This window comes from Patella vulgata, chromosome 5 (assembly GCF_932274485.2).
Source record: "Patella vulgata chromosome 5, xgPatVulg1.2, whole genome shotgun sequence".
Classification (NCBI taxonomy): domain Eukaryota; kingdom Metazoa; phylum Mollusca; class Gastropoda; family Patellidae; genus Patella; species Patella vulgata.
This window is the reverse complement of record NC_065883.2, coordinates 55,691,864-55,703,477: the sequence shown is the minus strand read 5'-3', so window position 1 is coordinate 55,703,477 and position 11,614 is coordinate 55,691,864. Positions and strand designations below refer to the sequence as shown.

The 11,614-nt window shown below is 37.3% G+C and overlaps 1 protein-coding gene across 2 annotated transcripts; it reads left to right on the top strand.

Annotated features, from left to right (window-relative positions):
* The first annotated feature begins 3,513 nt into the window (after positions 1–3,513).
* LOC126822063 (thyroglobulin) lies at positions 3,514–11,614 on the top strand. 2 transcript variants are annotated; one of them, XM_050550810.2, is made up of 5 exons: positions 3,514–3,692; positions 6,056–6,190; positions 8,430–8,544; positions 9,451–9,527; positions 11,381–11,614. In XM_050550810.2, exons 1-5 carry the CDS (start codon positions 3,524–3,526, stop codon positions 11,563–11,565), a joined length of 681 nt encoding a protein of 226 aa, XP_050406767.1. In that variant the 5' UTR covers positions 3,514–3,523; the 3' UTR covers positions 11,566–11,614. The 2 variants fall into 2 exon arrangements, with proteins under 2 accessions (XP_050406767.1, XP_050406766.1); XM_050550809.2 differs by lacking the exon at positions 3,514–3,692 and adding an exon at positions 3,883–4,105 and having other exon boundaries at positions 11,381–11,612.

The window sequence follows — 11,614 nt, the reverse complement described above, 5'->3', positions numbered from 1 at the left end:
TAAGGTGATATAAACGGAATGTTGTCAAAATAAGCTACAACCATTTGAAGGGCCTGTATTTAATCCGATTGAATCCAAGCCGGGAGATTTTATAACGTTGATATTTTGATTTTGTTTTCTAAATTGAATGATAAGTAATTATTTCAAGTATATTTGAGCGTGGAGTAAACTGTGATTAATTATATTATATTACCCAAAAAATGGAATTGAAGATCAGCTGCTTAGATTCAAGAAAGTGCATCATGGAAATTTGCTGGGGAGCTAAATTACACTGCAGATATAGTTATCAAAGTATGAACAACCTAACAAAAATATTCTCCACTATATAACTGTTTCTAACTAAACGAGCCGTCTCAAATAGATTTTGGTAAATAAAGCTGTTTACGTATATGTGTAAAAGGCGTAAAACAAGTACCGAAATTTATAGGTGGAGTTGGCTAGTCGTCCGTAAATTCCACAATATTTGTGTAACGCACTGTTAAAATTATTATACATTATTATGTATTTTTACCCTTTTTTAACTGGCAGAAATATTGCCATCGTTATAACTGTATTTTAACATTGCATGTTATTTCACAGTCTGTAATGTATCTTTACCTCTAGCTATTATACATCCAAGGTAAAATTACGTAAATGTAGTACATGTAAAATTATCATGATGTTAATTTACATAAATTTGTACAAGAACATTTAATACAAAAGAATATTGTGTATTTTGACAGAGTTTATGTATTAATACCTCATAACTATTGTAGAATTATATATTATGTAATTTGCCTAGGTAACATTACTAAAAGGAATGTGTTTGTCCCCGCTTGGCTAATTAGTCCTAGGTTCTATCCTGGCGAACACAGAAAGTTTTGCGGAACTTTCAGCCCAGCATGAAACACAACATTCGATAATTAAATGTAAAGAAATTGTGTGAGTAATAGTTATATTTTACGCCCGCTTCCACCGAGATGATATCGCAGACAATAAAGAAATTCGTTTGTTCGTTTCTGAAGTTTTACGTCCACTTCCACCTAAGATGATATAATAAAGAAATTAAATGAAATGGGGTTTAATGTGCTACTGTTCTGCTCCTTACAATGGAAGAGTAGGTGGTATGACACCATCCAAGCAAAATGCCCCACACAACTCAATGTATGGCATATCCATGTCTTTATTAGCCAGTTCGGTGCATTCAGATTTTGAATAACCTATTTCTCTAAAATTGACTAAAGTGACTGACAGAACAGTCAATATTTTGCACAAAATTCGATATGTTCAAAGGGGGATTAACCGATGTGATCACTATTTGACAGTAAATTTACAATTTTCTGTAAAAATAATACTTCAAACGTCATTTCTGTTAATATACAGTTCATATTATAATGTAAACTAACATATGGTTGTATTACTACATTAAATTTGATGTAAGTTTACATAAGCCTTGTATTCATATGCATCGACATCGTTTTAAATGTAAGTTAACAAACCATGTGATTTGACAAATCCTGCACTGTATTTTTACTATACTTATAACTGTAAAAATACATATGATTTTAACAGTGTGGTATAACCAAATATGTCTATTTTACGAACTTAAATCCGTTTTCATTAGGCCTGTCGGTATAAAAAAGTAGGACGTTAAACCACATTTTATTTTACGAATTCAAATTGGCAGGGGTTGTTGATATCCTGAGTTATCTTGTCGGAGTTTTTCTTTTGGGCATGGCCTAAAGCAGAACAGCAAAGCATTTCAAATGCTTATGATCGTAACCCGGACTATAATTATTGACCCGATCATCTAAAGTAGATAAGATGCAATAAACGACGATTTCGGTGCGTAAATTTCTCCTTATAACATCAGATTTATAAAATGACATGTCGGCATGGTAATTGATGACGTAGTACACTATGATGGGTGGTAGACGTTTGCACCTGCAGATAGAAGATGGAGTCATCACGATTCATACATTATTAACGGTGCGAGATAAAACGTTTTGGTAATATTGAATGTATAAATGACAGCTCTCAAATCAGTAATGGAGACCAAATCTAGAATTATGATGTGTTAATAAAACAATAATCACCAACTCTATCAAAATAACACCATATATCTCCCCTTGCTTAATTAATTGGAACAAACAAAGGAGAGTGAAGCAATAAGTCTGTTTCCCCGTCCCGTGAGCTTTCTAATCTGTGGTGGAAATTTGCCACGAGCAGCCGATTGGTATTGACGAATTGGTTAGCTTTAATTATTAATAACACTGTGTAATGCCTAATGGCGAAATATGTAGCTTTCGCACTTTGATGTTGTCTCGCCTTCTCCTGCTTTGGGTAGCCTTTTAACATTGAGATGGCACCGGTTGTAAATCCTAATTACCCAAATCCATCATTTCTGTCTTTTTTATTATCTTAATGAAGAATGGGTCCATTTTAGAAAAATACTTACACTCGATCTGACGATTTCAAATAAATTGTAGACATATCTGCAGAAATATAATTTCAACACGCTTATATTTAAATTCAAAGAACTACATTTTAGGAGAATTGCCTAATCTAAATTTTTATTTATCATGATAAACATTACGCGGAATTACTTAAAGAGGTGTGAACTATACATGTGTGGACTAGGAGATAATATTTTAAAAATACCTTTAAAGCCGTGATGTTATCACCAACAATGGTCTTTGGCTAACTGTTTCGATTATCTTGCCAGTAGTACACATTGGCGTGCACGTAAAAGATCCCTTGGCAGTTGGAATTCGGATTGTTTATAAACTGATTTACATTCAATTGTTTCCGTTTTGACTCTAATTACAAATCAGTTATGTCCAGCGAAATACGGCATGAGTCTCAACCGAATGACAATTTCTAGCGTCTGGTTATTCCAATCTATTGCGCATGATCTCCAGATAAGATGTTTGATAGGAGTGTTGTAGAATATGTCTAGCCTCGATCTTTCTGGTCACTTGTTACAAATGACGCTGAAACGCACTATGGTACACGATTCCTGTACCAATGGTAAAATGGTTATTTTGTCTAAAATATTGGATATCAGAAGCCTACCTTTTCCCGGTAAGATCACAACATCAATGTTGATTTGAATTGACAAATAATTCGTGTTTTCAACGTGTAAGACTTTGTATGATATTGAGTTAGAGACTTAGCTACTTTAAGCTTTCCACCCACATGTTACGCGTCAGTGCGAAGGAAATATATTTTATACATTGTTGATTTCAAAACATCCAAACGATCTGTTTCTATGATATTTATTATTTTCAAAAACATGAGACAAACTTAATGTGAAGTGGATGTTCGTACACCTCATGCACACCGACCCACTCTTAATTCAAACGAAGTAATCCCCGCCTTCTTGGAGTTCTAATTTCATTTTTTAACGATCTCTTGCAAAATAGATGAAAATAGATGAATAAAGATTAGAGCTGAGAATTAAACAGATGTTGTAAATAATATAGGTATAAAATAGAATAGATTTAGTAAAATTATAATAGTTGCAAAATCAGAGGTTTAAAACATGAAGTTAATGATATTGGTAGTTGTGGCATTGTGGGGAGCAAGTGAAGCTATAGTCTGTCCTCCTAATGTTTGTGCTGCTGTAGACTGTGTCGCTCTTGAAAATTGTGCTGGAAAAGTAAAAAATTCAGGATATTGTGGATGTTGTCCTGTTTGTATAACCCAACTTGGTAAGATAATATTTAGAGTATGTTTACGTGCCTGAACCCCTCTCTTTAATTGGTTAACGTACACTCATCCCGGTGCTCTTTGTCCCCGATTCTCACTTCGTGCTAATGCATAAATATTTCAAAGGCTGCACTCAAAGCTCTCAAAATAGACCCAATAGATTAAAATGGGAACTGAACATATGTGCAGAACATTTATGGAATATAAGAGTAGAATCTCGGTTAGATTAAATATAGTAGTTGTAAAATGAAGTTAATATTATTAGTACTTGTAGCTGGGTGGGGAGTAAGTGAAGCTATAGTCTGTCCTCCAGGAATATGTGCAGCTGTAAGCTGTCTTAGGGTTGACAATTGTGATGGGATGGTAAAGAATTCAGGATATTGTGGATGTTGCCCTGTTTGTGTTAAACAGCTTGGTAAGAGATGCATCTATATTCAGGAACCGATGTCGAAGCAACAAATGTGCATATAGTTAGGATCAAAAGCACAGACAGCAGCTCTATTGCCAATCTGATGAAAACCCAGATCCTCTTTCGTTTCGTTTTTTATAGTTTAAAATTTCGTTTTATTTGTCTGTAATACACTAGGATCTGGAAGAGTTGTTATATGCGTTCTGAATGGCGTGAGGTATTAGCCAATGAAACCATCTGTTACGGCGACTTCTTGGCGTTTCTTGCACGGAACTGTGGGTAAACCACTAGAAAAGTCAACGCGGATTGATTAATCAATGTCTGGCGTCATAAGGTCAAAAGCCTCTCGTAACCCCTGAGAGGACCTTCGAGTACAACTTGTCAGATCTTCATGTAGTGTAGGCCATCGAAAGTATAAAAAAAAACGAAACGAAATAAAGGTCTGTTTTTTAATCAGATTGCTCTTTGGCAAAAGGGGGATGGCCGAGTGGTTAGCGCGTGCGCGCTGTATCATAACGTCTGTCATTGAGTCAACTGGCGTGGTTTCGATTCCCCGGTTGTACGTGACAAGGAGTAAGGTCGCCTGTCCAACCTCGTGGGGTTTCTCTTGGCCCTCCGGTTTCTTCCCACTGCTAAAGACCCCTACGCGTAAGCGAATTATTGAAATAAAATTGAACCATATGTCAGTCCCGAATTGACCTGGTTTGTGTCGAGTGGACGTTAAAACCCATTTCCTTCTCTCTATATATATATCGCAAAAAAAAACCCCCAAAACCCCAAACAAACCCAAAAGATTGTGTCAATATGTGTAGCTTGGACTTGTGGGCTAAAAGAATAATTCCATACTAAGTTTTATATGAATCTTGACTGGGTTCTGAATGTATAATACATTCAGCCACATAGAGACTTGCTCTCGGACGCTACTCGCAAACTGTATGAATATATTTTAACAAATTTCTAAACTTATTTAGATTTTGTCAATTAAATGAACCTGTTGACCCGACCACCTAAAATGTGTACATTTAATAATTATGACTGAAGTTGGTGCAACCTATTCAACAGAACCTTACTGATTAGTACTTTGAAGGGACACATTTACATGTATATTTTCCATGTCTTCTTCTAAATCGCCTAAATGTTTTCCACAAAAACTGTAGTGATTGTCGGTTAGGTAATGAAATTTGTTCAAATACAAATGCTTTGGACATAACAGGTGATGTGTATCATTAAGAGGCAAATCCTGACTAGTCGTTTACAATCTGTCTGGCAAAATTCATCGACTCTCCGTCACAGACATTATGTATATGCATATGGGAATCTATTGTGCAACTAAGACGGTTTGTCGATGTGGTGACGATTGGTAATTCGGAAAAAAAAACCCGAATCAAATGACATTTTAAACATATGGTTAAAACCTTGATTTGAAAGTCAACTCCTTCAAGACTATTATCCCATTAACCTGTATATCTATTCTCATAGTTGTTAATTTTAAATCGATTAATACACCATAGGACACATGGTGTAAAAATATGTTACATTGTCATGTAATAATATTTGTCATAAAATTTTAATATGTCCACAAATTCCAGTCGAAATACTTATCCTCAAGAACCTTGCCACTAATGAACCCCAGCCCATTAACTTTGTTAAAAGCTGTTGAAACAACAAAACAAACGGAAATTGAAAAAAAAATGGAAGGAGACAATGCAAAATTGTTACAGAAGATATTATAAATTAAATTATTTGATGACAGATGCGAAGACTGATAATATACCAGATAGCATTTTGATACCGACATTCAAAATTATTTATGTTAAGGCTACAATTGCTTATCACAAGACAACGACCTCTTCTATAATAATACAAAGCCAAGAAGTCATTAGATTGATTCTCCACCTACTTAAATATACGATTATTGACCACGCTTCTTTAAGATATCTTTGTTTGTTTATATAGGTGAGAATGAATCATGTATGCAATCTATCTTTATTGGTGTTCCTGCTACTGCTGAATGTGGAGAAGGTTTAACTTGTGATATACTACATGCAAAGTGTATCAAGAAATCTGCCAATATGAATACGCGAGATATTGGTAAGTTATAATATGATAAGTCACTATTAACAATGAGTAGTGACGAGTTTCGTACACGAGGCAGGGCTATTATACCTTGTTCTTTTTAGAACACCTCATTTATTTGGGATTTCACCCCTCTTCATTTAGGCCAGTCGGAGCACAACAGTAGGACGTTATTTTCACATAACTAAGAACTTACTTCTGTCATCTGTGGCACTAAAATAGATCTTCCCTAAACCCTCCTCAAATTTAACATGAAAAAATCCCCATATAGTCAAATGAAATGAAATGGGGTTTAACGTCCTACTGTTCTGCTCCGAACTGGGCTAATGGAGACGGGCATACGCCATACAGTGTGCTATGAGGGAAATTTTGCCCGTACAGCGGCACTACGGCCTACTCTTATATCGAATTCCAACTGTCAAGGGATCTTTTACGTGCACACCAATATGTACACGGGACCTCGGTCCTCCGTCGTCCATCACTGACAAGGGGGAACCACGCTGGAAAATCTGGATGAACTTTCTCGGCCAATGCAAGGATCGAACACCCGACCCGTTTAGCCACCGTGCCCCCCCCCCCCCCAACCTCCATATAGTCAAGGGATGTGTGACAGTTATATTCCTATAAGATCACTTCTTCTTTGCGTCATATTATTTGCCACTCCCGTCAAACTGTTTCATTATTTTGCAATTGTTTTGGCATTAATGTCCGTCAGCCGTTCACCGCACTACAACTGGTTTTTTTACACAATGACTTTAATTTGTCATAGCCGAATACTTGGAATTATAATTGTAGTATGCTGTTATAAAAAAAATGTCGATTTCGTCGACTCTTCCAAGATAACAAGGTTTATTATAGACAGTGGTTGGTTTATATGATTCTTAATTCCTCTCGATCAGTTCATGCTGTCAACATAGATAGATATTCGTGTCTATTTAATGTCTAATCTAATGCGATATTGGGCTGATTTTAAAACAAAATTACTAAGACTAAATAGTATACGAAACGAAACGTTTTTAACATTAGTATATGGAACTTATAACATGATTATTATTTCATTAATATAAACCTAAAGTGCCAAACTGTGATGTTAGGCAAATTAAAGAAGAAACGCCAGATGTATTTTTGTAAATAAAACTAGTTCATTCAAAATGGAAGACTTTTGGCGCCCTATATTCTACGACAAACGATCTATTTGAGCTTATATGGCAAAATATTAAAGAAATACTAAGGTTCCGTGAAATTGGACAAAGCGGGCTTCAACAACGTAATTATTGTCATGTTTTAAGTACCGCATGACAAATTGGGATTGGACGTTAACCCCCAATAGTAGTACCAGAAGCGTGTTTATGTCCGGATGTTTTAGAGGCTACAAAAGCTTCCGATGCGAAATTCAAAAGGTCGACAGCAGGCCAAAATGATAGGTCGCTAATATCGCATAGTGTTAATTTACTAACTTCTGCTTTCCAGTTTGGCCTCGGAAGTATGCAATCTGTAAAACATCGCCATCAATACTAGACTCTATCACATAGACCATTTTGTTAATGTACGCATTACAGTATCTTCCGTGGCAAAATACGAGTCGACAGAACGACAGCAAGCCAAAATGAGATGGCAAGTACCGTGTTAATATCCCAATTTCTACTTTTCGAGTTGCATTTTTGCTTGGCGTTCGTGTTGGAGACTTCTTACTGAGATTTATAAATACCTAAATATGTCTAAGTCGAAGAGTTGAAGTCACGACAAAACGAGAGCGCTGATATCGCGGTGTGTTTATTTTCTTAATTTCAAATTTTCGAGTCGATTTTGGCTAGATTTGCGTTCTGTCTTCTTACATTTTGTCGTGGCTTCTTCTGTTCTGACTGAGCGAAATGTAGAAATTACGAATGGTAGTTATAGGCTTCCATAAGACACAAATTTGACGTGCATGAAAAAAAGAGAGCTTTAGATACTTTTAACATAGAATTAATCCGATTTGTTTACCAATTTAAAAAATATCTGGGATTTCATCTCCAATCACAGATTCGAAGAAACAGTCTAATAAGAAGTATGCCAACATTTCGTTTTATTTTATTTTCCTGTAGTTTACTCTTAAGCTGTTGTTCAATAGGGGGCGTTCGATAATGCACAGATTGTGCTTTTGTGGACTCAAAACGGCTGACCACCTGCATGATTTGGCCGCGTTATAATTAGTCACAGGAAAAATTAATCACTGGTGATAGAAATATTAATACATCAGAAATTTATTTTGTAGTTACATGCGCAACAGCTCACCAGAAATATATGGCCCAACAACATATGTTAGGCGCTGAGGAACCAAAATGCGAAACAGATGGTACTTATTCTGCTGTTCAATGTGAGGGATCTCGGTGAGTTTAAGAGAGAGAGAGAGAGGGGGGGGGGGTTAACGTCAACTCGACACAAACTAGATCATTTCGGTACTATGCTGCAATCTCATTTCAATAATCCACTTGCGCGTAGGGGTCTTTTAGCACTAGCAGTGGGAGGAAACCGGAGGACCCGGAGAAAACCCACGGGGTTGGACAGACGACCCTATTCCTTGTCATGTACAGTCGACTCAATGATAGACCTTATGCTTATGATACAACGAGCATGAGCTTAAGGGATATTCAGTTGTTTATTTGGATCTAATGATGTGCAGACATATCATCTACCGTTTTCGACATTGCAAAAACAACTTATTGGTCAATTTAATTTAAATCAACATTGGTTTTGCTATCTTAACGTGGAAAGATGAGCTTCTGATATTCAATATTTATATACATTAATTCATATTACATTATTTAATGCGCTGCGATTTAGCTCCTTTGAATCTAGATACCGTCTTGTTTTGCTTATTTCTCCGTGGTTATATATTTGTCAGAAAACTACTATATTTTTCGGTATTCTAATGGATCGTTATTGGCATACCTATAAAACTCGAAAAACACAATAGAACTGTTTTTCGTCCCATCCGAGCGACTAGACAGTTGTCCTTGTCGGGCTCCCCGTCCTGCATCACTGACAAAGGAGAACCACGCCGGAAAATCTGGATGAACTTTCTCGGCTAATGCAGGGATCGAACACTCGATCCACTTAGCCACCGTGACCCCCGGTCCCTCCATAAAGTCAAGGGACGTGTGACGGTTATATTCCTAATAACTACTGCTTTGCGTCATATTATTTGCCACTACCGTTAAACTGTTTCATTATTTTGCGAGCCAGCATCTTGCCCACTTAGCCACCGTGACCCCCAACTTTGTTTGTATTTCTAGGTGCTATTGTGTGTCACCCGAAGGACAGCAACTTGGGTTTACTGTAAACAGATCGGAGTCAAAGAACATGGATTGTAGTAAGTAGTGCTTAAATTCTGCGTCACAGTAGTCACAAATTGAGTTCATTTCATCACGGAGTTGTCTCCCATCTATTGATAGGGTTAGAGGTAATGTGGACCCAAGTTGAGTCCAACACGGCCGCAGTATATAATTATTGTAGACTCATTAATGTTGTGATTTCGTAACTTCCCGGAAGTTGATATCTTTGACAAGTTTCTAACATTGGAGGTTAGTTTGACTCTCGGGGGGTGGGGGGGGGGGGGGTTGTTGGATGGCCAACCGGTTAGCACGGCATCATAAGGTCTGTCATCGATTAGTTGAAGTGGATTTTTTTATTACACACCAAAATGGTCGCTAATTGTATAGCAGAACAATTGATTTTATGGGTATAATGGTCGCTTGTCTAATAGACCAGGGGATTTTATATATTTTATTGAAGTTGTCGATGGTAAATTGTATTTAACCTTCCTTCATTTGGCCGATCACTTCATTAATATGCGGCGTCCATGTTGGACTCATCTTGGGTCCAATTTACTTCCGAGCCTCTTGATAGTCTTCTTTCGACAGGTGCGGGTGAGTTTGTAATGAAGAAACTTTATTCTGAAATGGTCAACATGCTTCTTGCTGGATTGAAGAACTTGGCCCGTGTCGAAATACGATTGATTAATAAAGTGTTCAAAAATCACTTAATTACCGCGCCAATCTAGATTAACCAGAGCTATAAATATGGAACTAAAATAATTGCAAAATAAAGAGGCCTGTAGTAATGGCAAGTAGGCTAATGGCAAGTAGGCTGATGGCAAATAGGCTAAAAACTCTTTTAACGAACTATGGTGGCTTAGTGCAGCAGTGAAGAGTAGAGTAAAAATCAACGAAACACAGCTGTTGCTGCTTAGATTTGTAAAGCTAAATTATCTATTTTGCTTAGTCTTAAATCATGCTTTTGGCTCGATGTTTTGTTTATTTCTCGACCGACCATGCGATACTCGATTAAATGTGTGGGTGTGGGTGTGTGTGTGGATATAATTCTCTCAATACCTCGAAAGGGTCAATCAAGTGACCATGTGAATTTGCGGCGACTGAGCAAATGCAAACTAAAAATTCTACTGTATCGACCACCCCCATAGCGGAAGCATTTGAATGCGTCACGGTTCTGGTCACACCTTTATTTCGGGACAGGCAGAACTGTGTCAGGACAATAATTCCGTGTCACTCGATGGTAATCTAGAACATTCCACACTGAAAAATCGAGCACCCCCTGTAGAATTACCTCCTTTAAATACCCTTGGTAAGACAACTTTGTTTTAAGTGGCCCATTTATATGATATCATCGAATAAACTAATGCAAGGTTAAACGAGTAAAACCCCTTTCAGTTGAAATTGAATTTCATTTACTTGATGTCGGAGTGAATCGAGCCTTTCTTAATAATTTGTTTTGTACGTTCGACTAGTTTGGAGAGAGAGGGGGGGGGGGGAGGGAGAGATGGACTTGAACGGTCCAGTCGACACAAACCAGGTCATTTGGGGACTATCATATGGTTCAATTTTAATCCAATAATTCGCTTGCGGATAGGGATCTTTAGCAGCGGGAGGAAACCGGAGAAAACCTACGAGGTTGGACAGGCGACCCTACTCCTTGTCACGTACAACCGGGGAATCGAAAACACACCAGTTGACTCAATGGCAGACCTTATAATACAGCGCGCACGTGCTAACCATTCGGCCATCCAACACCACCCCATCCCACCCACCCCGTTCGACTAGGTTATTTTCTAGACTTAAAGATTCGGCGTATTTCACACAGTACGACCTTTTTTGAGAAATATAAATACATGAATGTCATAATATATAATGGCGTGTCTTTGTTTAGAATGTGCCAGAGATCAGCATGCCTATTCTGCAACTGGGCTGATTGGTAAACTCTTCTCTTGTGGACCAAATGGAAACTATCAAAACTACAAATGCGTTGGTTCTGTCTGTTGGTGTAAAGACGACAGTGGAAATAAAGTTGGACAGTCGGTAAACATCGGACAGCTTGATTCTTTAAACTGTTAAATTCAGTCAATGTCTGTTAAATGAATGACTGAAATAAAATCTTTCAAAG

Excerpts from the sequence above, each read along its gene's own strand:
- LOC126822063 (XM_050550810.2), top strand. The coding sequence starts at position 3,524 with ATGAAGTTAATGATATTGGTAGTTGTGGCATTGTGGGGAGCAAGTGAA. Across the intron at positions 3,693-6,055 it reads TGTTTGTATAACCCAACTTG|GTGAGAATGAATCATGTATG; the intron begins GTAAGATAATAT and ends TTGTTTATATAG. Across the intron at positions 9,528-11,380 it reads GTCAAAGAACATGGATTGTA|AATGTGCCAGAGATCAGCAT; the intron begins GTAAGTAGTGCT and ends GTCTTTGTTTAG.